We start from the raw sequence: 27,725 nt of genomic DNA, 5'->3' as shown, positions 1-27,725 counted from the left end.
AACATCTGAGCAAGAATCACTCTACAAGCTCACACCCCCACAATCTCTAGAGAAGGCAGGTATTACTGTGACTGGTTGGATAACGAGACATTACCATAGGAAGGAAGGCTGACAGAGGTCCACCTTTCAACCCTCAAACAATGTAGTGTTAAAGCAGCACGCAAAATTCCTGATCCTAGGTTGCCGAGAGCAAGTAGCTTGAAAATCATAGGAAGAGAAGGGGTTATTTAACCCTTTGAGCCCATTGAATCCGATTGGGGAGATCTCTGTCTTAACCTGCTGTTGTGTTTCCATAACCTTTATCAGATTTGCTTAACAAAAATTTCAGTTTTGAAATTTTCAACTGGCCAGCCTCAGCAGCTTTTTGGGGGGAGTTCCCGATTTTCACTATTGTGTGTGAAGTGATGCCTTCTGACATCATCCCTGAATGCCTCTAATTTTAAGATTATTGTTCTGGACTCTCCCACCAGAAGAAATAATTTCCATCAAGTCTATTAAAATCTTTAATCAATTTAAACACCCCAATTAGATTACCCCTTAATCTTCCGTGATTCAAGGGAATACAAACCTAATTACAATTTAACCCTTTTAGTCCCATATCATCCTAGTGAATCTATGCCAAAAGTCAACATATTCTTCCTCAGATACGATGCCCAGAACTGAATGCAGCACTCTGGATGGGGTCGACCCAGAGCTCTGTACAGCTAAAACATAACTTCCACCCATCTTGAGATAAAAGTCAATATTCCATTTACCTTTTTAATATTTTTTTGTATCCCTCCACCAGCTTTTAGTAATTTCTGAGTTTGGACTCCTACATTTCTCTGTGCATCCGCAACTTCCAAATTCCCACTATTTAAAAAATAGGGGGAATTGAGTTGATACGATGCACTTGCACTTCCAAGAGGTGTTGGATAAAGTGCTTTTCAGTAAAGTTGAAACTCAGAATAAAAGAGACAGTGCCACCATGGAAACAAAGCAAGAACGAAGGACAGAACAAACAATGGAAGAACAAGGACAAGCAGTACAAAATAAAGAATATTAATTCTAAAAGGGGTACAGGAACACAGGGATCTGGGGGTATATTATTGAAGGCGATAGGGCAAGTTGAGAAGATGGTTAATATAGCATAATTAGAAATAGGAGGGAAGCAGGGAGTTCATGATAAATCTTTATTTAAAAAAAACTACTGCAGCCTCAAACAAAGTACTTTGTCCAATTCTGGGCACCACAAGAAGAGTGTGAAAGCATCATTGAAGGCAGAAAAGATTCATACGAATACTTCCAGGAATGGGGAACTTCAGTTAAGTGAATGGATTTGTGAAACTGGGACTGTTTTTCCGAAGAAAATAGAAGGTTGAGAAGAGATTTGATAGGAGCTTTCAAAGTTATCAGGGGCTTGAACAGAGGAGAAATTGCTCCCATAGGCTAGAGGGCCCAAGAATCAGAGGATATCTAGAATGCCAAAAGAACCAAAGGGGGAAAAAGTGTTTTTTTTAAAATGCAGTGCGGTGAGGAAATGGAATGCACTGCATCAGAATGTGGTGATGGCAGATTCAATCTTAAATTTCAAAAAGGAGTTGGATAATTATCTGAACAAAAAATTTTTTAGGGCTGCTGGGAAAGGGAAAAGAGTGAAAGCAGTTGAACTGCTCTTGCAACCCGCCAGCACAGACACAGCGGGCTGACTGGCTTCCTTCTGTGCTGTAACCATTTTATGACACTAAACAATATCACCAAAAGATATTAACTAGTGATCATTCATCTCATTGCTTGTAAAATCATAGTGTGTATAAAATGGCTGACCGTTTCCCTGTCCAAGGCCACCAAGTACACCAGTTTACTTTAGTAGTACATAGCAATTCTCAATGTAACGCAGACTGGTATAAAAAGCAGAGGGGCAAAATAAATATAGTTGTATATATAAAGGGCAATAATGAAGTATTTTTACTGTACTAGGAGGAAGATAAAGGCGTAGAGGGATAATAGACTGATCAAAACTGGTGATGCCTTTGGGACTGGTCCAATCACTACAATTACCTGAAGACTAATTTTGTTAATGCAAGAGGAGGGATGTCCAAGTTGAGAGAATAGAAGATGAAACAGCAGACTACTATCCCTTAGTCTCAGAAGAGGAGTAACATTACAAAGGTTTAAGAGGTATAAGACACAAATAAACTATACAGTGCAGAAGAGGCCCTTTGGCCCATAGAGTCCGCACCAACACATTAAGAGACACCTGAACTCCCACCTAATCCCATCTGCCAGCACTTGGTCCACAGCCTTGAATGCTATGATGTGCCAAATGCTCATCCAGGTACTTTTTAAAGGATTGGAGGCAACCCACCTTTACCTCTACCAGGCAACGCATTCCAGACCGTCACCACCCTCTGAATAAAAAGGTTTTTCCTCACAACCTCCCTAAACCTTCTGCCCCTCACTTGAACTTGTGTCCCCTCATGACTGACCCTTCAACTAAGGGGAACAGCTGCTTCTTATCCACTCTGTCCATGTCCCTCATAATCTTGTACACCTCGATCAGGTCGCTCCTCAGTCTTCTCTGCTCCAAAGAAAACAACCCAAGCCTATCCAACCTCTCTTCATAACTTAAATGTTTCATCCAAGGTAGCATCCTGGTGAATCTTCTCTGCATCCCTTCCAGTGCAATCACATCCTTCCTTAATGTGGCGACCAGAACTGCACACAATTCTCTAGATGCGGTTTCATCAAGTTCTATGCAACTCCAACATGACTTCCCTGTTTTTGTAATGCATGCCTCGACTGATAAAGGCAAGTGTCCCATATGCCTTTTTCACCACCCTACTGACATACCTTTCCAACTTCAGAGATCTGTGGACAATCACACCAAGGTCCCTTTGTTCCACAGAACTTTCTAGTGTCCTACATTGATTGAATACTTCTTTGTCAAATTACTCCTTCCAAAGTGTATACCCTCTCATTTTTCAGGGTTAAATTCCATCTGTCACTTATCTGCCCATTTGACCATTCTCAGAATCATAGAATCCCTACAGTGCAATTGGAGGTCATTCGGCCCATCAAGTATGCACTGACCACAATCCTACCCGGGCCCTATTCCCGTAACCCCACATATTTACTCTGCTAATCCCCTGACACTAGGGACAATTTAGCACGGCCAATTAACCTAACCCACACATCTTTGGACTGTGGGAGCACCCAGAGGAAACCCACGCAGACATGGGGAGAATGTGCAAACTCCACACAGACAGTGACCCGAGGCTGGAATAGAACCCGGGTCTCTGGCACTCTGAAGCACCAGTGCTAACCACTGTGCCGTCTATATCTTCTTGTAGCCCAAGACACTCTTAACCGACTGGCCAATCTTTGTGTCATTTGCAAACATACTAATCTTACCCCCAGCACATAGTCATCGATGTCATTCTATAAATGATGAATAGGGGGCCCAACACAGATCCCTGTGGTATGCCACTGCACGCTAGCTTCCAGTTAATAAAACAGGCTTCTGTCATCACCCTTTGTCTGAAATCTGACAACTCTAACCAAAGATAGTGGGGGTGATTCTCCCAGCCCGCTGCGCTGCTTTTGTAGCGCAGTGGACTGGGAGACTCGAGCGGAGGCGGTTTTGTGGGCTCCCCGTTGGGTGCCACGGCCTCCTCGCATCTCCAGCAGCCGATTTCCGGCGCCATCAGCTCCATGCTGGAAATCGGGGTGGAGCTGCATAATGTATGCAGACCCTTATTTGAATGCAATTGTAAAATCATAAGCAGGTCCGGGACTGAAATCTCCGGTCCCGCTAGCCTCTCCTCCACCACCAGGAGTGTTTCACTCCAGTGGGGTTTACACTGTAAATAGTGTAAACTTGTGGGCAGCTGGTGGCCTGACCTCAGTGGAATGAAGGCTGGGCCCCCTGGCACTGCCCGAGGGGGTATCTTGGCATTGCCTATTGGGCATTGGGCAGTGTCAAGTGGGCAGGGCCTCGGGGAGGGGGGGGTGATCTGTGGGGATGGGGGGGTCCCACTGCCACTTGGCGCTGGGGGTGGGGTGGGGGGGGGGGGGGGGGGTGTTGAGGCGGGCCTGGGCATGTTCAGGGGGCCAGCGATCGAGCTGACCAGCAATCGGGTGGCCAGCAGACAGGGACCACTGCACATGTGCTGATCTCAGCACTGACAGATCGACGCATGCGCAGTGGCCTGCTCAGCGCTATGCCGCCGGCCTCTCCAGCGGGAATAGGCCCCGCCCACAGTTTTTTGGACTGATTCATGCTCGTGCACTCAGCACTGCACGGAGTGTGGGAAATTCATTTTGAAATTCCGGCTGAAAAGAAAAGTGCGACTTACTCCAGCTTTCATATAAATTCGACACTTAGAATTTTTGAGGGAGAATCGCCCCAGTCGATTTGGCTGAGGAAATTGGATCATATTCTGATGAATTGCAAAATGGTGAATGTGGACCAAGTTTTTTTTATGAAAGGGAGCAGGGAATGGATTTTCAAATTGCAGGCCCATAAGATTTTGGGAGATGGTTCAGAAAGCATTCAAGGTTACGATGAGAGATAGTATAAGGGATCATTTGGAAGGCCATTGTCCATTTGGAGAGCCAATATGGATTCAGAAATTGAAGGTCGTGTTTGGCCAATTCACTGGGTTCATCTCAGCAAGTTATCAATCTGCTGGTTAAAGATTGAGGCAATGGATGTTGTCTAATTAAACTTCAGTAAGACATTTGATAGAGGCTAATGCAACACAAAGCATATGCCCATGGGACAGATGGAGCATTTAAAATGATTTGATACTTTGGTTACTGAATATACAGCAAAAAAGGTGGGTTGGCATCAAACATGTCAAGAGCGGAAAATATCTGCCAAGACGAATCAGTGTTTGGAATGATGTTATTTATCAGTTTTATAAACGACTTAAAGACCAAAATATTATCCGAATTGTAAAAGTTTTTTGATGACACTAAAATTTGTGCATTGACCAATGATGCTAATTAATGTGAAATGCTCCAAATGGATCTGAAGGGACTCGGTCAATCAGCAGAGAAACAGCAGATAGAATTTAACACATGTAAATGTTAAACCATGGGATTAGATTAAAGCAAGAATTTACATTCCAAATTACATGGTAAAATACTTGAAACTTTCGAAAAAGAGATAACTTGCACATTTTATCTACATTAAGTGTAGAATGCAACAGACTTTGATTCAAGACAGTAATAAAACCATAGCAATGTAATGTTAAGAAAACTTTCCGTCATTTTGTTGGATATATTTTGCATGTACACGAGTATAATTAAACTAAATCAAGATGTAATTCAACATGGACCAACGGTCATCTCTGGAGAGGCCTGTGTTTGTTGACCAGTAAACATGGTAACCATTTATGTTCTTTGTCAATATCTAAATACAGTATTAAACAGCTGCAAAGGACACATCTTCAGCATCTGTTTTGTTTCTAGACGATATGAACAGGCAGTCAGAAATATAGCTGTAATCATTAGCAACAACATCCTGTTAACCCAGACTTTTGGAACTGCTATTGTGCACTCGAGCTGTAGACTGAGACCAGTAAGGGATAGAATACTAAATTGTTTCATACTTTAACCTCTGATCTACCAGTTTGGTAGCTTCACAGTGTTTGCGGATCTGGACTTCTATATATTCAGCTGCGAGAAAAACAAATACTAACTTTACTTTAGTCGCCATTTAAAAATAAATTCTCTTCTTTAAGATTCTTTTTCAAAACAGCTTTATTTCTGGAAATTCGAATCGAATGACCATGTAGGTAGAACTGAAATTAATTCAGAATTTTTATGTGGTCACTGGGGAGACATAGAAATCGTGGTTCTCCACAGAAAATCTCCTTCACCCATCACCTGTGTTTCTTGGCCTACATTGATTCACAATTAAGCAATGGCCAATTTTAAAATTCTCAACTTTGTTTTCAAACGTCTCCACAGCCTCACGCTTCCATGCCTCAGTCTCTGCTCCAATCTTACAACCCTCGAGATATCCACGTTCCACCTATTCTGGACTCTTAAGAATCCCTAATTTTAATCACTCCAACAATGATGACCATGGCTTCAACTGTCATGGCCTTAGGTTCTGGAATTCCCTCCCTAAACCTTTAAAGTTAATTTATTAGTGTCACAAGTAGGCTTACATTAACACTGCAACAAAGTTACTGTGAAAATCCCCGAGTCGCCACACTCCGGCGCCTGTTCGGGTACACAGAGAGAATTTAGCATGGCCAATGCACATGTCCAGCATGCCTTTCGGACTGTGGGAGGAAACTGGAGCACCCAGAGGAAACCCACGCAGGCACGGGGAGAATGTGCAAACTCCACATAAACTCCCCCCAAGCTGGGAATCAAACCCGGGTCCCTGGCATTGTGAGGCAGCATGCTAACCACTTTCACACCCCATCTCCCTCCATGTATTTTTCCTCTTTTAAAATGGTCCTTAAAACCTATCTCTTTGACCACCTTTGGTAATTTTCCTTAGTATCTCCTTATGTGATTCAGCATTAATCTTTTTTTTGATAACATTCCTGTGGAGTGCATTGGACAGTTGATTAAAGATGCCATATAAATAGAAGTTGCTGCTGTGGTGACTTGAGATAAATGTGGATAAGTTAAAACCCATAAATTTTATAGTGGTCAGTGATGATACAAGGATCCTAGTTGAAAGGGGTAGCTTACTACATGTTTGAAAGCAGATGGAGAGTCTTTAGAATAGCAATGTCCCATATAGTCTCAGACCAAGAAGCAGCAGAATGACAATTAGACCCAAAGCACTTTCACACCCATTTTATAGCATCATCCAATATAGACCATAAGACATAGGAGCAGAATTAGGCCACTCGGCCCATCGAGTCTGCTCCGCCATTCAATCATGGCTGATATTTTTCTCATCCCCATTCTCCTGCCTTTTCCCCATAACCCCTCATCCCCATATTAATCAAGAACCTATCTATCTCTGCCTTAAAGACACTCAATGACCTGGCCTCCACAGCCTTCTGCGGCAAAGAGTTCCACAGATTCATCACTCTCTAGCTGAGGAAATTCCTCCTCATCTCTGTTTTAAATGATCGTCCCTTTAGCCCGAGGTTGTGCCCTCTGGTTCTAATTTTTCGTATTAGTGGAAATACCCTCTCCACGTCCACTCTATCCAGGTCTCGCAGTATCCTGTAATTTTCAATAAGATCCCCCCTCATCCTTCTAAACACCAATAAGTACAGACCCAGAGACTTCAACTGTTCTTCCTATGACAAGCTTTTCATTCCAGGGGTCATTCTTGTGAACCTCCTCTGGACCCTTTCCAAGGCCAGTATATCCTTCCTTAGATCTGGGGCCCAAAACTGCTCACAATACTCCAGATGGCGTCTGACCAGAGCCTTATACAGCCTCAGAAGTACATCCCTCTCTTGTATTCTAGCCCTCTCGACATGAATGCTGACATTGCATTTACCTTCCTAACTACCGACTGAACCTGCACATTAACCTTAAGAGAATCTTGAACAAGGACTCCCAAGTCCCTTTGTGTTTCTGATTTCCTCAGCATTTCTCCATTTAGAAAATAGTCTATGCCTCCATTCCTCCTTCCAAAGTGCATAACCTCACACTTTTCCACATTGTATTCCATCTGCCACTCCTTTGCCCACTCTCCTAACCTGTCCAAGTCCTTCTGCAGCCCCCCTGCTTCCTCGATACTACTTGTCCCTCTACATGTCTTGTATCATCTGCAAACTTAGCAACAGTGCCTTCAGTTCCTTCTTCCAAATCGTTAATGTATATTGTGAAAAGTTGTGGTCCCGGCACCGACCCGAGGCACACTACGAGTCACTGGCTGCCATCCTGAAAAAGACCCCTTTTTCCCCCATCTCTCTGCCTTCTGCCAGTCAGCCTATCCATGCCAGGATCTTGCCATTAACACCATGGGCTCTTAACTTATTTAACAGTATATAAAGTTTGCACTCATGCACGTTAAGCATATTTTGATTGCTGATTTCTGATTCAATTTTTATATAGTAGGTCTCATTAATTGTAAGAATCCACCCACCCATTAATTCTTCTCTGCACCATGCACTGTCTCTGAAAGATCAGCAGGTAACTGAGTTGCAAGCTTCTGTCTATGTCATTCCATAACCAGCTGCTACAAACTTCACAAAAACAAGCTTTATGGGAGGCGATGGCCTAATAGTATTATCGCTAAACTATTAATCCAGAAACACTAATGTTCTGAGGACCCGGGTTTGAATCCTGCCACGGCAGATGGTGGAATTTGAATTCAATAAAAAATATCTGGAATTAAGAATCTACTGACGACCATGAAACCATTGTCGATTATTGGAAAACCCATCTGGTTCACTAATGTCCTTTACGGAAGGAAATCTGCTGCCCTTACCCTGGTCTGGCCTACATGTGCCTCCAGAGCCACAGCAATGTGGTTGACCTCAACTGCCCCTGGGTAACTGGGGATAGTCAACAAATGCTGGCCAGCCAGCAATGCCGAATGAATTGAAAAAAAGTTCTATCTGTCCAGGGAAAGGTCACAGTAGCACACTAAAGCTTGCAACTAGGTTACCTGCTAATCTTTCAGAGAAAGTGCATAGTGCAGCAAAAAATTCATGGGTGGGTGGATTCTTTCAATTTTTATATATACAAAATAGGTCTCACTAACTGTATCAGAAATCAGCAATCAAAATGTGCTTAACATGCACTAAAGAAACTCATTGTGAGAGCAATCTAGGTGCATGATAGTATCCCACAGGAGTCTGGAAATATAAACATGGCACCATTGTGCATCCCAGAACAGTTTTATTATTAATACAACTTAGCTAACATATTTCCTATGCTGCCTTTGAATTGCGGGACCCAAATTCCAATTCTTTGTCTTCTCCCTTCTTAGTTCCTCTCCTCCCTACCCTGCCACAACAAAAATCAAAAGGTACATCGCCTTTAACATCATGTTAAAGCGCCTGCCAATAATGTTATTCATCTGGAAGGGAAGATGAATACATAGATTAATGCATAGTTCGATATCGACATTGCTCCCAGTCTTGTTCGGAATTAAAAAGCAGAGTATTCAATCTCACTGTTGGCTAGTGCCTTTCCTTTTACATATATTGAATTTCAGTATGTGTTAGTATCATAACAGCCACTTTGTCTGGCCAAACTAAACAGAGGAAAGCATCATATTTCAGATCATTTTTGACAGTTTTCCACATATAATTTGGAAGAAAAGTTACTTTAAAAATAGCATGGGCTATATGTAATGATATTTATGATGTTATTGCCTCATAGACCACAAAGAATAAGCAGTTTAATGGCTTGACTCCTTAGCTAATGAATATCTCTCACCGCCTTATGTTGAAAAGCTTTGATTGTTCATAATCTGAAAAACACTCAGCAATACAGAGGAATGTCAGGCAATTGAATAATAGTCCAACTTCCAAGACAGGTGAGGTAAGACGGCCAAGGAAAAATCAGCTTAAAAAAAAAAATCAGGATGCTGGTTGAAGTGAAGAAAGATGGATCCATGATGTAATTTCAACATTGCATTTCCTTACAATAATAGTGTTACAATAGTGAATATGATTACATCATTGCTTTGTACTCTCAACTTACTGAAGAATAAAGTAGTTTAATGATTTGAACCAAGTCTCAACAAATCCAGTGTTAACTGAATCCAACTTTGGAAAGAATGACAATATATAGATGCAATATCCATTGCCAGTCAAAGGAAGACTTTACTGTAATGCCTTAAGGTCCTGCTATCACTTTAAGTTGAAAGTTTTCAGTCTGCGTCTACTCCTATAAACACAAACCATTTGGGCTGCTTGCAAAAGTGAATGATATCACTGAAGCCAAGAAGAAATCTATGGCAGACTCAAATTTGCAAAGTAATTATTGCCCTTTTCGAGAAATACAGAAGTGAACAACAAAGATGTTCAAGGCTATAGGATCATGGAGATTTAGAAGACAGAAGGAAGCAATTTGGTCCATCGTCTCCATACTGGAATGAAAATATCTACCCAGTCTAGTCTCACTTTCCAGCACTCAATTACGAGCCATATAGGTTATGGCACCCCAAGTGCTTATCAAAGTACTTTTTAAATGTCATGAGACTTTCTGCCTCTATTTTCATTGAGGCAAGGAGTTCCATCGTCCAATAGGTGAAAACGCTCTTCCTCAATGCTTTCCCTAATCTTTCGGTCAATTACGTTAAATCTATGCTGCTGGTTTGTGACCTCTCCGTTAAATGAATTAGGTTCTTCCTATCCACCCTATCTTGGCTACTCATAATTTTATACAGTTCAATTACATCTCCCCTCAGTTTCCTCTGCTCCAAAGAAACAGCTCAGCCATCCAATCTTGCCTCATAACTATTCTTTTTCATTCCCGGCATCATTCTCAATCTCACTGTACCGTTTCCAGTAAGAAGTTTAACAACACCAGGTTAAAGTCCAACAGGTTTATTTGGTAGCAAAAGCCACACCAGTGTTTCCAGTGCTCATCCTTCCTGTGATGCGGTGACCAGAAGTGTACCTAAACTTTAGCTGTGGCTTAACTAGTGTTCTGGCATGACCTCCCTGCTCTTGTATTCTATGCCTCGGCTAATAAAAATAAAATATTCCACGTCTTTCTTAATTACCTTACCTAACTGTCCTTCTAACTCTAGCGATCTGTGGATATACACTCCACATTCCCCCACTTCTTTCACACATCTCTGTACACTATAACTTGTCTATTCCCTTGCTTTGTTTGCCCTCCTGAAATGCATTACTTTTACACTTCTCTGGATCGAAATTCATTTGTCACATTTTGTCCACTTGACCAGTCCTTGATATTTTGCTGCAAACTGCATCTTCCTTTCTCATTATCAACCACATGGCCAACTTTGTATCATCTGCAAATCTCTTACTCATGCTCCCTACTACAGGATTTTCACAGTAACTTCATTGCAGTGTTAATGTAAGCCTGCTTGTGACAATAATAAATAAACTTAAACATTTATGTCTAAATCATCGAAATGTGATATGAAAAGCCTCATTAAAAATAGACTTCTGGTCACAAAAATATTTGTTGGTTCCTGCCACTGAGCCAATTTTGGAACCAATTTGCCACTTCTAAATCCCATAGGATCCAAGGGAATTTTTTTTTGACCTTTTCTGATCAGGCTGGCATGTGGGACATTGTCAAAAGCCTTGCTCAAATCCATATATGTTACACCACTTCCACTGAACCTCTTTGTTACTCTCCCATAAAAATTCAACCAAGCTAGTCAGACAAATCAATTGTAACAGGGCCATTTTTTATGCATCACCCCAATTGTGTTAATTGGATCCTAAAATAATGGTGAAAACTCTAGGTTCAGAACTCTGTGCCAGAACATTCCAGCCGTTCATTCGAGGGGGATCTTCCAGCCCTGTTGATGGCACACCCCGCTGCGGGCTTCCCGGTGGCATTCAACAGAAAACCCCATTGATGTGGCGGGTCCAGAAGTCCCCACCACTGGCGGGCTGCCTCTGCATGGAAAATCACGTCCATAAAGTTAAGAGCAAAATACAGAAGTTGGGCTTATTATCTTTTGGAAAATGGAAACACCATTCTAACGTTGTCAAAATTATAATAGAAATTGACAAAACTAATGTAAAAAGATTCACTGAGGGGAAAAAGTTCGAATACAAGGCATCAGAAATTGAAAATTATTTAATTAGGATGAACAAGGGAAGTAAGGAGGAGCTTGGTTACACAAAAGTTAATAGTTTTATGAAATAAGCTAGCAAGAAAGGGCACATAAGCAAGCAGCATATTAAGACTCAAAAGACAGTGGATTGAGTGGCATGATAAATGGGGTTGGCATTAATCAAAAAGGAACCAAAGCTTTGGACCTAAGTTCTTGTTCTTACGAATTTATATGTCGAAACTCACCACTCGCCAAGTGCCTCCAAACAGCGCATTCGTCCGAGGACGAGTTCTGGATCATCCTTGTTCATGTCCATCTTCTTGTCATATGCAACCAAAGCATCTTCCCATTCGTGGAGCTTTTCATACCATGTAGCTTGGATCTCCTATAAAGCATATCCCAAAATTTTAAATTTTAAAGAAGTATCATCTACAATACATTACTGCAGGTGGTTATGCTCAAAATCATTTCTTTATAAATATTTTCACATATTATCCATTATGCATTGCAACTTTGGCATTCCCCGAGAAGGGGAAAATGCACTTTTAAAGAGTACAAACCTCATTTAGCTTGGATTTGATTACCGTTTCAAATTTTCAATGATCAGAAAGTTTATTCCTTGATTAAATTACAAGTTAAATTCTGATATTAGACTTGTGCAATACCTCAGTGCACAAACTTGTATGGTTATCTAAATGCCAGGAAATAACGTTTAATCCTGTTAATTGATCACTGAAGCCTCTAGACAAATTAGCAACATGTCAATTAAGCCTCCAATTCCTCACAGAGCCATTTGAGTTTCAAATGGTAATAAAAAAGCTGAACTAGGATGATTGCAAAAATATTTCAGAAGTTGAATTTTCACTTTTACATGAGTACATACAATATATATATATTACTGTATTCTGATGTGGGGAGATGGTGGTGTAGTGTTATTGTCACTAGACCAGTAATCCAGAGGGGCAGAGTGATGCCCTGGTTTGAATCCCACCACAGCAGATGGTAAAATATGAATTCAATAAAAGTCTGGAATTCAGAGTCCAATGATAACCGTGAAGCCATCTGTGCACGTCCTTTAAGGAGAAAATCTGCTGTCCTCACCTGGTCTGGCCTACAGGTGACTCCAGATCCACAACAATATGGTTAACTCTTAAAATGCCCTCTATTCAAGGGCAATTACGGGTGGACAATAAATGCTGGCCCAGCCAGCGACACCCACATCCCATGAACAAATAAAAAATATATAATTTCGGCAGATTACAAAGAGTGAATTCATTAGGATTATGAGACATTTTATTTCAGGAAATAAAATCACACTTGCAAGTCTAAACAACATCACATACCAATCACGTTCTGTATATAGGTTGTCTAAGACAAGCCTCTCTCTTGTCAGCTCAAGTGGATGAATGAAAAATGTGTTTGAACTCCCATTTCACAAACTGTAAACTATAAAAACATTTGAATATTTTTACAGATCTTCCTGATTGTTTATACAAAAATAGTCTATCTGAAGTGCTTCCAACTGAGGTTATACGGGCTGCACGTATTGTCTTTCCCAACTCAGGGGCCACAAATTGTTCACAGCTCATCTGCAATGATATCATGTGTTTATGTTATCAAGCCCAATGAAGTAACATGCTCAAAATGATTTGGCTCACCAATCAGGTGTAAAATTTCCTTTTAAGTTCAAAAAAGATGTTTAATTATTCAGTGCATTCCCTATAGGAACAATATTGACCATTTGTCAACCTAACAATAACTTCAAATGAGATTATTTGGCTAAGTGTTTTGGAATGTCGTAAGCACATGATGAGGTTCTATAAATATGTATTTTTTCTTAAGTGTCCTTATTGTATTTGCTCAACTACACATTTTATTCCAGAATGAAATGTGCAGGGCTCCACAAGCACAGATCTTGCCAAATAGAAGTGGGATTATGGATCCTGATCCACAACAGACTAATGCGAAAGTTACAGTTCATGGAATAAAAGGGACAGTAGCAATGTGGATACAAAATTGACTGAATAACAGGAAGCAGAGAGTCAATGGATATTTTTTGAGTTGGGGTTTATAGTGGTGTTCCCCAGGGGCAAGGGCCCCAAAGTACTGGGGGCCCTTGCTTTTCCTGCCATATATTAATTATGTTCAGAGTTTGCGGATGATCCAAAACTTGGAAGTACTGTAAACTGTGAAGATGACAGTGTAGAACTTCAAAAGGATATAGACAAATTGATAGAGTGGGCAAATAGGTGGCAGATAAAGTTCAATGAGGAGAAAAGTGTGAAGTGATGCATTTTGATAGGAAGGACACGGAGAGACAACATAAAATAAGGGGTAAAATTCTTAAGGGGATGCAGGAGCAGAGGGACCATGGTGTTTTTGTGCATCAATCATTGAAGGTGGCAGGACAGGTGGAAAGAGCAGTTAATAAAACAAATGGTATTCTCGGCTTTATTGATGGGAGCATACAGTACAAGAGCAAGGAGGTTATGCTGAGCCTATACAAGATACCGGTTCGACCTCAGCTAGAGGTCGTGTACAATTCTGGGCCCACACTATAGGAAAGATGTGAACGCATTGGAGAGAGCGCAGACAGTACATTGGAAATGCACTGGAATGCAGAGAGTACATAGGGAGAGAATGGTCCACTTGCAACAAGATCAAGAAACGAGAGGGCACAGATTTAAAATGAGTTGCAAAAGAAGCAAATATGGTGCGAGAGAAATTTTTTTCACATAGCGAGTGGCTTGGGCCTGGAATTCTCTGCCTCGAAGTGTGATGGAGGCAGTTTCGATCGAAGCATTCAAGAAGGCATTAGATGATATGAATAAACAAATGGGTCTGGGGAAAAGGCAGGGGATGGCACTAAGTCCTGATGCTTGTTTGGAGAGCCGGTGCAGACACAATGGACCAAATGGCTCCATTCTGTGCCATAACAATTCTTCAGTATTAAACCAGTCAAAATGCATATTCGGATAATAACCAACATCGAGATGAACTGTGGCAATGTGAACTTGGATATTGTGGGTTTGTCTTGGGATTCTTTGGTTTATAACTTTAGATGTGATCTTGTTGCAGATAATGGTCTTTCATACAAAATATCTTCATTTGCATCACTATTTACAAGGTTGTAGAACTTCAGGACATGGCCACAGCTCCTCTCCAGTATATTTCTCACTCATCTTCTCTCTGAGTGACATCTCTATGACATAACTCCTTATGCACATGCTCAGTAGCTATTATTAGAACAACCCTTTACATCTCCAATCCTTCCCACCCTAAGTCTTTATCTCCATATTATCACACATATCTTCCTACACTCCTCCAAAATCTCTGCTTTTAAAGGGACAGTCTCCTTAGTGGTTTCACCACTCTTCCGGAATGAAAGGTAGCAAATATCACCCCACTATTTGAGAAGGGAGAGAGAGAGAAAACAGGTAGTTACAGACCTGTTAGCCTTACATCAGTAGAAAGGAAAATGCTAGAATCTATTATAAAGGATGTGATAAATGAACACTTGGATAATCATCATCTGAGTGGGCATAGTCAGCATGGATTTATGTATGGGAAATTATGTTTGATGAACTTGGGAGATTTTGAGAATGTTACTAACACAATTGATTAAGGAGAATTGATGGACATAATAAATTTGGATTTTCAGAAGGCTTTTGATAAAGTACCCCACAGGAGGTTGATTAGCAAAATAAAAGCACATGCACTAGGTGACAAGATACTGGCATGGATTAAGGACTGGCTAACAGGCAGAAAATAGAGTTGGAATAAATGGGTCATGCTTGCATTGGCAGGCTGTGGCTAGTGGGGTCCTACAAGGATCAGTACTTGGGACCCAGCTGTTCACCAAGCATATCAATGATTCGGATTGGGGGGAACCAAATGTAATATTTCCAAGGTCAAGAATGAGACAAAGTTAGGCGGGAATGGGTGTTTGAGGGAGATGTAAAACTGCTACCGGAGGATTTGGCCTGACTTAGTGAGTGGGAAGGAACACGGCAGATGGAATATACTGTGAAAAAATGTGAGGTAATCCACTTTGGTAGAAAGAACAGATGTGCAGGGTATTTCCTAAACGGTAAGAAATTAGGAACTGTAGACGTACAAAGGGACCTGGGTGTACTTGCCAATAATCAGAGAATCCCTACAATGTAGGAGGCCATCCAGCCCATGAAGCATGTATCGACTCTCCGACAGAGCATCCCACCCAGGCTCTATCCCTGTAACCCCAGGTACTTATGCTAAGTATTTTGAGTCATGGAAGGCTAGCATGTGGTTGCTGGAAGCTCATGGAATGTTAGCTGTTATCACAAGAGGATTTGAGTACAGGAGAGTGAGGTCTTGCTTCAGTTGTATAGCAGCTTGGTTAGACCGCGCCAGAGTACTATGTACAGTTTTGGTCCCCGAGAAAGAATATTATTGCCATAGAGGGAGTGCAACAAAGGCTCATCAGACTTGTTCTGGGGATGGCGGGATTGTCTTATGAAGAGAGATTGGGTAAATAAGAGTTTCAAAGAATGAGAGGTGAACTCATTGAAATCTATAAAATACTTAAAAGGAACAGACAGAGTAGATGGAGGTCAGATGCTTTCCTTGATTGGTGAGTCTAGAACCAGGGGGCATAACTTCAAAATAAGGGGAAAAGCCACTTCGGACCAAGCTAAGGAGAAATTTATTTACACAGAGGGTGTGAATCTTTGGAATACTCTACTCCAGAGGGCTGTGGAAACTCAGTCATAGAGTATGTTTAAGGTAGAGATTGATATGATTTCTGATTAACAATAATGTAAAGCATTGTGGGGATAGTGTGGGTAAAAGGCATTGAAGTGTCCGATCATATTGAATGGTGGAGCAGGTTCGAACCCAGGTCCCTGGTGCTGAGAGGCAGCAGTGCTAACCACTGTGCCAGAACTATCAGGTGAATATATCATGACAATTTTACATTTGGTTTATCCCATTTAGTTAGTGAACAAGTTAAATAGTGTAACTGCCAGTCAACTGCCAGGGACTGGCTCGGGTAAATGCGTGGGCTATTGGGAGAGGGCCTAGTTGGGATTGTGGTTGGTGCAGACTCGATGAGCTGAATGGCCTCCTTGTGCACTGTAGGATTCTATGATTCTAATCTGCGATTTCTTATGTAATATACAATAGATGGGTGAAGTTGTAATTGTCAAGTTGGTTCTGATTTCAGTGTTGAATGTTACAGCTCAATTAGCATCTGATGGTTGTGGAAGAGAGTTAGTTATACCATATCCTTACCCCTCATCACGTATTATTCATTTATGTTGTGACAACTGTACAACACAATATAAAGGACAAAATATCTCTACAAGGAACAATCATGAAAGGTGAGTTTTGATTTAATCACTTATGTAAGTAACTGCATTTGCATGAGAGTTAAATACATCTGCAATGCGTGCATGTCAGCAAAAGAACTTATGCTGCTAACAAAACGGGCGGCCACTATACAGCGCAACCCATATACCAAGGGGTGGTGAACTGATGGTGTGTGCTGTGTGCGTTGGGGGTGATGGTGTGTGCTGTGTGCGTTGGGGGTGATGGTGTGTGCTGTGTGCGTTGGGGGTGGGGGGGGGGGTTGTGTGGTGGTGGTGGTTTGGCAGTGGCAGTTCCCATAGATGCGCTGGGGAATTCCTTTTGGAGGCTCACAATATGGTTTACTCAGAAGTGCAAAATTTGCCCTGGCAATTGCCCTGCCACTGAAAATCATCTGAAAATGCGATTCAAGTCACAAACCTCAAATGGTTCCAACTGGATTACTTCAATGGTTAGTAAAAATTAAATGAAAACCCCTTCCGACGTCCAGGTAACTTGCACAGACCCACACCTCTAACTACTTGCCAGGTGGGATATATCCTAGGATTCTTTGGGAGGCAAGGGATGAGATTGCAGAGCCTTTGGCTTTGATCTTTGGGTCCTCACTGTCCACGGGGATAGTGCCAGAGGACTGGAGAGTGGCGAATGTTGTTCCTCTGTTCAAGAAAGGAAATAGGAATGACCCTGGTAATTATAGGCCGGTTAGTCTTACTTCGGTGGAAAAAGTTAATGGAAAAGGTCCTGAGGGATAGGATTTATGACCATTTGGAAAGATGCAGCTTAATCCGGGATAGTCAACACGGATTCGTGAAGGGCAAGTCTTGCCTCACAAATTTGATTGAATTCTTTGAGGAGGTAACTAAGTGTGTAGATGAAGGTAGAGCAGTTGGTGTCGTATACATGGATTTTAGTAAGGCGTTTGATAAGGTTCCCCATGGTCGGCTCATGAAGAAAGTAAGGAAGTGTGGGATAGAGGGAAATTTGGCCAATTGGATAAGTAACTGGCTATCGCATAGAATGGTAGTCATTGGTTTCCAGGCTGTAGGTTGGCTGTAGAAATTCGCATTCTAATCAGTATTCTGTAATTTGATTTTGTGTCTCTGTGCCCTGTTTGAGAGCACATTTCCACTCCATCTGACGAAGGAGCAGTGCTCCGAAAGGTAGTGGCGTTTGTTACCAAATAAACCTGTTGGACTTTAACCTGGTGTTGTTAGACGCCTTACTATCTCATAGAAGACAGAGGGTGGTGGTGGATGGAAAATTTTCAGACTGGAGACCAGTTACCAGCAGTGTACCACAGGGATCAGTGCTGGGTCCTCTGCTATTTGTGATTTTTATCAATGACTTGGAGGAGGGGGCTGAAGGGTGGGTCAGTAAATTTGCTGATGATACCAAGATTGGTGGAGTAGTGGATGAGGTGGAAGGCTGTTGTAGGCTGCAAAGAGACATTGATAGGATGCAGAGCAGGACCGAAAAATGGCAGATGGAGTTTAACCCTGATAAGTGCGAGGTGATTCATTTTGGTAGGACAAATTTGAATGCGGATTACAGGGTCAACGGCAGGGTTCTGAGGAATGTGGAGGAACAGAGAGATCTTGGGGTTCATATCCACAGATCGCTGAAGGTTGCCACTCAAGTGGATAGAGCCGTGAAGAAGGCCTATAGTGTGTTAGCGTTTATTAACAGGGGGATTGAGTTTAAGAGCTGTGGGGTTATGCTGCAAGTGTACGTGACCTTGGTGAGACCACATTTGGAATATTGTGTGCAGTTCTGGTCACCTCACTATAAGAAGGATGTGGAAGCATTGGAGAGAGCGCAGAGGAGATTTACCAGGATGCTGCCTGGTTTGGAGGGTAGGTCTTATGAGGAAAGGTTGAGGGAGCTAGGGCTTTTCTCTTTAGAGCGGAGGAGGATGAGAGGCGACTTAAGAGAGGTTTATAAGATGATGAGGGGGATAGATAGAGTGGGCGTTCAGAGACTATTTCCTCGGGTGGATGTAGCTGTTAAGGTTCATGGTGGGAGATATAGGAGCGATGTCCGAGGTAGGTTCTTTACTCAGAGATTGGTTGAGGTGTGGAATGGACTGCCTGCTGTGATAGTGGAGTCGGACACTTTAGGAACTTTCAAGCGGTTATTGGATAGGCACATGGAGCACACCAGAATGACAGGGAGTGGGATAGCTTGATCTTGGTTTTGGACAAAGCTCGGCATAACATCGAGGGCTGAAGGGCCTGTACTGTTCGATGTTCTATGCACTTCCCCAGTGCCCCCCCGCCCCCCCCCCCCCCCCCCCCCCAACCATCCGAAGGGAGTAACTAACTACAACCCCCCACAGGAACTCCTGAGATTCTCCCATCCCCGCTGGGACTTTTTCCACCACACCCCCTTCACTGAGGCCTTACCCAACAGCCCTCCGCTGAAGCCCAATACTCCGAGGCCCCTCTGCCTCTGTCAATTTCCTAAATGTGTGATAATATGTTGGCACCACACGGGTGTCTAGTTATATATTAGCTCAGCACACAGATATCCTCAAATGGGAAACATGATCCTTATAAAAACAGTCGATATTTTGTGTGGCCTGTCTGCTCTGTAACTAGTACCTGATGCTAGTAGCCACAGGGCAGGTGAATGGAGCTTTTTCCAGCTCCTTATGGGAATTGTAAATTAAAAAATTCACAAAATACTATTTCAAAAAAAAAAATCAGATAATCTTCTCAGATGGAGAATAAGCACATCCATTAGTAAAACTTGTTTTTCAGTTATTGCAAATTTTCCAACTAGAGATCTCAAATTCCCTGATTTACTTTAACTCTTCTGAGTACTGAACTTCCTTTATCTTCCTTCTGTAGGAATGACATTTTAGAAAATAATAAAGGAGGATTTTCCACCCCCCCATAAGCACTTACATAAGGCCTGAAGACATTTCTGTGTTATAAGAAAAATATGGTTTCCCCCATCAGATGCTGCAAAGATATACTGCAATATACAGTGGCAGGTTCCACAGAATACAGTTATCATCATAGAACTCTGCAGTGCAGAAGGAAGCCATTTGGCCCATCAAGCCTGCTCCGACAATAATCCCACCCAGGCTCTATCCCCTTAACCCCACATATTTACCCTGCTAATCCCCCTGACACTAAGGGACAATTTAGCATGGCCAATCAACCTAACTGCAACGAACTGGATGAACTTCGGATCATTCGGGAGGCAGAGGGGGTGATAGACAGCAGTTATCAGGAGATGGTAACACCTAAAAACGAAGCTAGTTGGGTGACAGTCAGGAGAGGGGAGGGGAGGAAGCAGTCAATGCAGGGGGGGGGGATGACCTTCCAGGGGTAAGCCACGATGACCAGGTCTCTGGCACGGAGTCGGGCTCTGTGGCTCAGAAGGGAAAGGGGGAGAATAGGAGAGCAATAGTAGTGGGGGACTCAGTAGTTAGAGGCACAGACAGGCGGTTCTGTGGGCGCGAACGAGACTCCAGGATGGTAGTCTGCCTCCCGGGTGCCAGGGTCCTGGATGTCTCTGAGTGGGTAGAAAGCATCCTAAAAGGGGAGGGTAATCAGACAGACGTCATTGTCCACATTGGTACAAATGACGTAGGCAGAAAGAGCAGGGAGGTCCTGCAAGAGCAATTTGGGAGTTAGGTAGAAGGCTAAAAAGCAGAACCTCTCGGGTAGCAATCTCTGGATTACTCCCTGTGCCACGTGCTAGTGAGGCTAGGAACAGGGAGATTGTGCAGCTGAACACGTGGCTAAAGAACTGGTGCAGGAGGGAGGGTTTCAGATTCGTGGATCACTGGGAAGTCTTCCGGGGAGGATGGGACCTGTACAAGAAGGACGGGTTACACCTGAACTGGAGGGACACCAATATCCTGGCTGGGAGGTTTGCTAGTGTGGTTCGGGTGGGTTTAAACTAATGTGGCAGGGGGGTGGGGATCAGAACAGTAGGTCAACAAGCGTAGAGACTGGGGACGAGTATGGGGCCAAGACAAGGCTACCTAAGAGGAAGAGCAATCTGGGGGAGGATGAACTCAGTGGGCCTGGAGGTCTGGAGTGCATCTGCTTCAATGCAAGGAGCGTAACGGGCAAGACAGATAAACTTAGAGCCTTAATGCTTGCGCGGAACTTGGATGTGGTTGCAGTGACGGAGACTTGGTTAAAAAGACAGGACTGGCTGCTGAATATTCTGGGGTATAAGTGTTTTAGGCGAGACTGAGGAGGGGCTAGAAGAGATGGGGGAGTAGCAATACTGGTTAGGGAGCATATTACAGCGGTACAGAGGGTGGACAATTTAGAAGGATCATGTAACGAGACACTGTGGGTAGAGCTCAGAAACAGGAAGGGTGCCGTCACTGTGCTGGGGGTATACTACAGGCCTCCCATCAGCCCACGGGAAGTTGAGGAACGGATATGTAAGGAGAATCTGGACAGGTGCAGAAAAAATAGGGTTGTTGTAGTGGGAGACTTTAATTTCCCTTATATAGACTGGAAATCCCTTAGGGCTGGGGGAGGAATTTGTAAAATGTGTCCAGGAAGGTTCTTTGAAACAATATGTTGATAGTCCAACTAGAGAAGGGGCTATACTGGACCTAGTACTGGGGAATGAGCCCGTCAGGTCATCAAAGTTTCAGTGGGGGAACATGTGGCGAACAGTGAACACAATTCTGTAAACTTTCGGATAGTCATGGAAAAGAATGAGTGTTGTCCTATGGGTAAGGTGCTGAATTGGGGGAAGGCTAACTACAGCCGGATTAGGCAGGATTTGGTGGCTGTTGATTGGGAGAGGCTGTTCGAGGGTGAATCCACGTCTGGCATGTGGGAGTCTTTTAAGGAGCAGTTGATAGGAGTGCAGGACAGGCATGTGCCTGTAAAAAGGAAGGACAGGAAAGGTAGGATTCGAGAGCCGTGGATAACCAGTGAAATTGTGGGTCTAATCAAAAAGAAAAAAGAGGCATACATAAGGTCCAGGCAGCTAAAAACAGATGAAGCACTGGAGGAATACAGAGAAAGTAGAAAAGAACTCAAACAGGGAGTTAGAAGGGCAAAAAGGGGTCACAAAATGTCCCTGGCAGACAGGATTAAGGAGAATCCCAAGGCATTTTATACATACTTTAGGAACAAGAGAGTTGTCAGAGAAAGAGTCGGACCTCTCAAGAACAAAGGAGGGGAATTATGCTTAGAACCCAAGGAAGTAGGTGAGATCATAAATGAATAGTTTGCATCAGTATTCACAAAGGAAAGGGACACGTTGATTGGTAGTGTCTCAGAGGGATGTGTAGACCCGTTAGAACAAATCTCAATTACAAGGGAGGAAGTGTTAGGTGTTTTAGGAAGCATTAAGGTCAACAAATCCCCAGGGCCAGATGGCATCTGTCCTAGATTACGGAGAGAGACAAGAGATGAAATTGCTGGGCCTCTAACAGAAATCTTTGTTTCTTCATTGGACACAGGTGAGGTCCCAGAGGATTGGAGGATAGCAAATGTGGTCCCGTTATTTAAGAAGGGTAGCAAGGATAACCTGGATAATTATAGGCCAGTGAGCTTGACGTCCGTAGTAGGGAAATTGTTGGAGAAGATTCTTAGAGATAGGATCTATACACATTTAGAACTGAATAATTTCATTAGCAATAGACAACATGGTTTTGTACAAGGGAGGTCATGCCTCACAAATTTGGTTGAGTTTTTTGAGGAGGTGACAAAAATGATTGACGAGGGAAGGGCTGTGGATGTTGTCTACATGGATTTTAGTAAAGCATTTGACAAGGTCCCTCATGGCAGGCTGGTGCAAAAGGTTAAATCTCACGGGATCAAAGGTGAACGAGCTAGATGGGTACAGAACTGGCTTGGCCATAGAAGACAGAGGGTAGCAGTGGAGGGGTCTTTTTCTGATTGGAGGTCTGTGACTAGTGGTGTTCCGCAGGGCTCTGTACTGGGACCTCTGCTGTTTGTGATATATATATATATATATATATATAAATGATTTGGAAGATGTAGCTGGTTTGATTAGTAAGTTTGTGGACGACACAAAGATTGCTGGAGTTGCGGATAGTGATGAACATTGTCAGAGAATACAGCAGGATATAGATAAGCTGGAAAATTGGGCGGAGAAATGGCAGATGGAATTTAATCCAGATAAATGCGAAGTGATGCATTTTGGTAGAACTAATGCAGGGGGGTGCTATACAATAAATGGCAGAACCATCAGGAGTATAGACACACAGAGGGATCTGGCTGTGCAAGTCCACAGATCCTTAAAGGTGGCAGCACAGGTGGAAAAGGTGGTGAAGAAGGCATATGGCATGCTTGCCTTTATTGGACGGGGCATAGAGTATAAAAGTTGGCATTTGATGTTGCAGTTATATAGAACGTTGGTTGGGCCACATTTGGAATACTGCATCCAGTTCTGGTCGCCACACTACCAGAAGGACGTGGAGGCTTTGGAGAGAGTGCAGAAAAGGTTTACCAGGATGTTGCCTGGTATGGAGGGTATTAGCTATGAGGAGAGATTGAGTAAACTAGGGTTGTTCTCCCTGGAAAGACGGAGGTTGAGGGGTGACCTAATAGAAGTTTATAAAATTATGAAGGGCATAGTTAGGGTGAACAGTTGAAAGCTTTTTCCCAGGTCAGAAATGACAAACACAAGGGGTCACAAGTTCAAGGTAAGGGGGGCAAGGTTCTATACAGATATGCGGGGGACGTATTTTACACAGAGGGTGGTGGGGGCCTGGAATGCACTACCAAGCAAGGTGGTTGAGGCAGACATGCTAGGATCATTTAAGACTTATCTAGATAGCCACATGAACAGACTGGGAATAGAGGGATACAAACGGACGGTCTAATTAGGAACACATGATCGGTGCAGGCTTGGAGGGCCGAAGGGCCTGTTCCTGTGCTGTATTGTTCTTTGTTCTCTTTGTTCTTTAACTCGCACATCTTTGGACAATGGGAAGAAACCAGAGCACCCGGAAGAAACCCACGCAGACATGGAAAGAACGTGCAAGCTCCACACAGACAGTGATCCAAGGCTGGAATTGAACCTGTGTCTCTGGCTGCAAGTGGAACCCCTAATGGGGTGATAATATTTTTAAATCATCAGACATTGAAGCATTGACAGAATTAGCCGTAGTCAGTTAAATGACTTTTAAAATATATGTTTATGAGCTAAGAAGCAGCAATTTACACATGAGATGCAGTAATTGATTCAAACGAGTGATTATGATTGTAAAACGCAAATGCTGATGTTTTGAATGCATTATTATTGATTTTAAGGAATATTGTTCGCTTTAGCCAAAAGCAATTTACTGCTCAGCATCATGGTAAAAAGGTATTAGGATGAAACCATATTTTGAGAGGATAATTGAACCTTGGAAATATGCAAGATTTATCAGTTAAAGTTTCAATTAGAAAGAACGTTTAGAACACAATCATATTTCATAAATAGTGTTTATTCACTGTCCGGACAAGATGGACTGGTGTCATGGATTAGTCTGGTTAGACAGCGACCTTTAAGGGAACTCATGAGAATGTTTGTTTGAACTCTGGGCTGAGCATCTTAGGCTACTAGGCAACTGGGTGGTGGGGTCAGCCAAGACAGGAGTTAGCGTCCGGATTTCACGGACTAATAAAGTACCATTATGCTGGGAAGGGGGATGCGATTGGCTGAAGTATTTGACAGGTATTATTGTTGATTTGTGCATCCTGAAGATAATTGATTTAAAGTTACTGAAAGACGGGAATGATTGATAAGAAAAACTACAATTGATCTGTTTTGATTTGTATACGTCAGATTTCATCAGAGAGGTCTGGCAGCTCTATCTCAGAGCTGTCCAGACCCTTTGATGGTCTCCTGGCAGCTGCTGGTTTAAATCAAGTTACGTCTTTATGCAGAGATACCTGCCTCGAGAGTCTTTTATTATCTAAACTTTACGCAGTACTGGTGATCTTGGTTACCCCACCAATACTGGCACTGTGAGGCAGCAGTGTTAACCATTGTGCCACCATGCTGCCCTTCAGTGGAGTCAATTAAGTGGCCAATGAAGTACATTTTTGTGCCACAAAGAAAATGCAGCATTCCAACACAATACAAAAGTGTCAACACAATCTCTCAGGGTAAATAGTCCTTTAACTGACTTTGTTTAGAATGTCCTGTTACACACTAGTTTATCCATGGTAAAAGAGAAATTATGGGAAGATAAGGGTATGAGGAATGGTCCAGATGCATCCGGCATCTAGTTATGTTCTTCAGTCTGGAATATCTGAAACGTGCTGGGAAGGCTGAAGAAATATTCACCAAGTGTAGCTCATAATTTAACCTGTCCCTTCGTACAATTTGTGTAACTACAAGTCCAACATAAAAGACTTTAGATCATTGATTGAATCATTCTGGAACCAAATCTGCTTCACTGTTTGCTGGTCCACCTAATGGGTAGTGTGGGGTGAACCACTTTATTGTCACTGAAAGTAATGAAGAGATTTTTTTTAATTGTAAATGCTCGAGATCGGAAATAAAAAGGTTAGAAATACAGCATGTTTAGCAGTATCTGAAAAGAGAAGAATAAGGTCTCTGGTGTTTCCAAATGCTGTACATCTTCTGTTCTTATTTCAGATGCAGCAACCTAGTATATGACACCTTGGACAGATCTCTATTCATGGTCTGACTTGAGGGAGATAGAGTTTACTTGAGAACAATCATTGATAAAGTTTACTTGAAAATTTTATCCTGCTTAGCAGCAGTAAGATTTTATGAATGCTCCTTCAAATTGTCAATTGCAGAATTTGGAAGGCTGAATTTAGCCATTTCAGAACAGCAGAAATCTGCATTTTTGCAGAGTTGCAAAACTCTTTTGAATAGAACCAAGATGATCAAACAAATGTTTTTGCATGGTTTAGCTGAAACTCAAATATTTCTAAGCGAAAATCTATAATATTAACACACTTGAATTTTTCTCACTTGCCATGATTATGCCACCAGTTCATTGAAATCAATGGGACAGCACCATTACCTTTAACAATAGAATGAGCAGAATGTTTGTTTATAGTTTAACTTCTCTCAACCCATTATGAGGACAGCTAAGGCAATGTAATTTCCTTTAAGGGTGAGCAACCCACTAGTAGTCTTTCAATGGTCTTAAACCTGGAACCGTATTACCGCACATAATTGCATCAAGTCTTGTTTTACAAGTTTAAGAAACTTCTTTGTAACCTGTAACAGCTGGAACAAAATAAGAACAGCTGGTAAAAGCTGTTGAGTTTCATGCTAGATTATTTAATCCTAAAGTTATTTTAATTGTAAACAAATAAAAATAGACCTCTGCTGTTTTTGTATCGTTAGGGAAACAGAATGCAATGTACTGCACTGCCAATCGATGAGGAGATAGGCAGTAGTAGTGGAAACGTTTTGCTGACAGTTAAGTGCCAGCAATTCTACTCAGTGCTGCCAAAAGTCAATTATGCCCATTGAGGTCTTTGGTAAGTTATTGCTATACCATTTCAAGATCTGTGCATTCTATTTGCAGGGGCGTTCAATATATTGAAAGGTCCATTACAAAAGGAGCACTCAAGTCAAATAGTGCAATATTAATGTAGTCATTCACAAACTCCTTGTACAGGGCTGCAATCACTGGCTCAGGAGGCACTCTCGAAGTGCTAGAACGTGAGAGGGATAAGCTTGGTGGGTTTCCACCTGCCATTCCCCACTTAGCGAGTCCCTATTCCAATCACACAACTGTGAGTAGTTGTCAAGAGGACTTAGTGGCTTCTCACAGGAAGAAAACTTTTCTTTTAAGGATAAACTTAAAATAGTTTGATATTTGTGTCACAACAAAGTAATCAGAATACTTACCAGCTCCCCATAGTGTTTCATGGCATATTCCAGGACCCCAGCGGCTGCCTCAGGCTGCTGCAATTTGTTGTTTATGCTGTCAATGAAATCAGAACATTTAGCACAATTCCAATCAAGTACCAGAGAGGGTATACTCATCTAAAAATATATTTGTAATGTCCACAGGATACCCCAGATAACTTGCATCAGAAGAACTACTTCTGAAGTGAAATCGCTGTTACTCATTAGAAAATATGGAAGCCTGAGTTGGTCTAATATTTGATGCAGAATAGTCAACAGCATCCAATTCAAGTAGTGCCTTTCATCTGCTGTTATCAGAGCACTGAATTTAAGAGATGGGGGAGGAAGGATGAGAGGCTGAGGCAGGTAAATGAAAATCAGACAAGGTAGACAGATATTCAGAAAGAATGCTATGTAAAATAAGAGGCAGAAGTAAAAATACAAATCTTTGCTGGTTCAGAGTAAAAGCCAATTTAACGATTAAACGATTACAACTTAACATTGCACAAGATCTATTAATGCTCGTAAGATACATAAATATTCAAGTATATTTTTGAATACATATTGTAATGTATTGGATTATATTTTAAGGAATTACAATATGTATTTTTGAATACATATTCTAATTCCTTAAAATATAATCCAAGCAAAGGAATCCACATAAATTAAGCTTCACAACTGTCTCCCCACAGGTCTGTAAAGATATAGCTAAGAATATTGCCAGAATTTTACTGCATTTTAAATATTATTTGGTCACAATTTATGTAAGGGCCCATTAAAATAAAACAGACTTTGAAAGCATCAGTGACAACCTGCACCCAGGCTTTTAAGATCGCAAAGGGCAGCACTT

At 42.2% G+C, this 27,725-nt stretch overlaps 1 protein-coding gene across 6 annotated transcripts in view; it reads right to left on the bottom strand.

The window, feature by feature from the left end:
* mtor (mechanistic target of rapamycin kinase) overlaps positions 1 to 27,725 on the bottom strand; it is a 316,990-nt gene that overhangs the window by 114,068 nt on the left and 175,197 nt on the right. For all 6 annotated transcript variants that reach the window (XM_078239102.1, XM_078239096.1, XM_078239101.1 and 3 more), the window contains exons 29-30: positions 26,876 to 26,951; positions 11,935 to 12,074 (exon numbers count right to left, since the gene is read on the bottom strand). In XM_078239102.1, the coding sequence (XP_078095228.1) occupies positions 11,935 to 12,074; positions 26,876 to 26,951 (216 nt within the window). The remainder of the gene's footprint in view (positions 1 to 11,934; positions 12,075 to 26,875; positions 26,952 to 27,725) is intronic.

This window comes from Mustelus asterias, chromosome 22 (genome assembly GCF_964213995.1).
Source record: "Mustelus asterias chromosome 22, sMusAst1.hap1.1, whole genome shotgun sequence".
Lineage (NCBI taxonomy): Eukaryota > Metazoa > Chordata > Chondrichthyes > Carcharhiniformes > Triakidae > Mustelus > Mustelus asterias.
The sequence above is the reverse complement of the archived record's forward strand: the minus strand, read 5'-3'. Positions and strand labels throughout refer to the sequence as shown.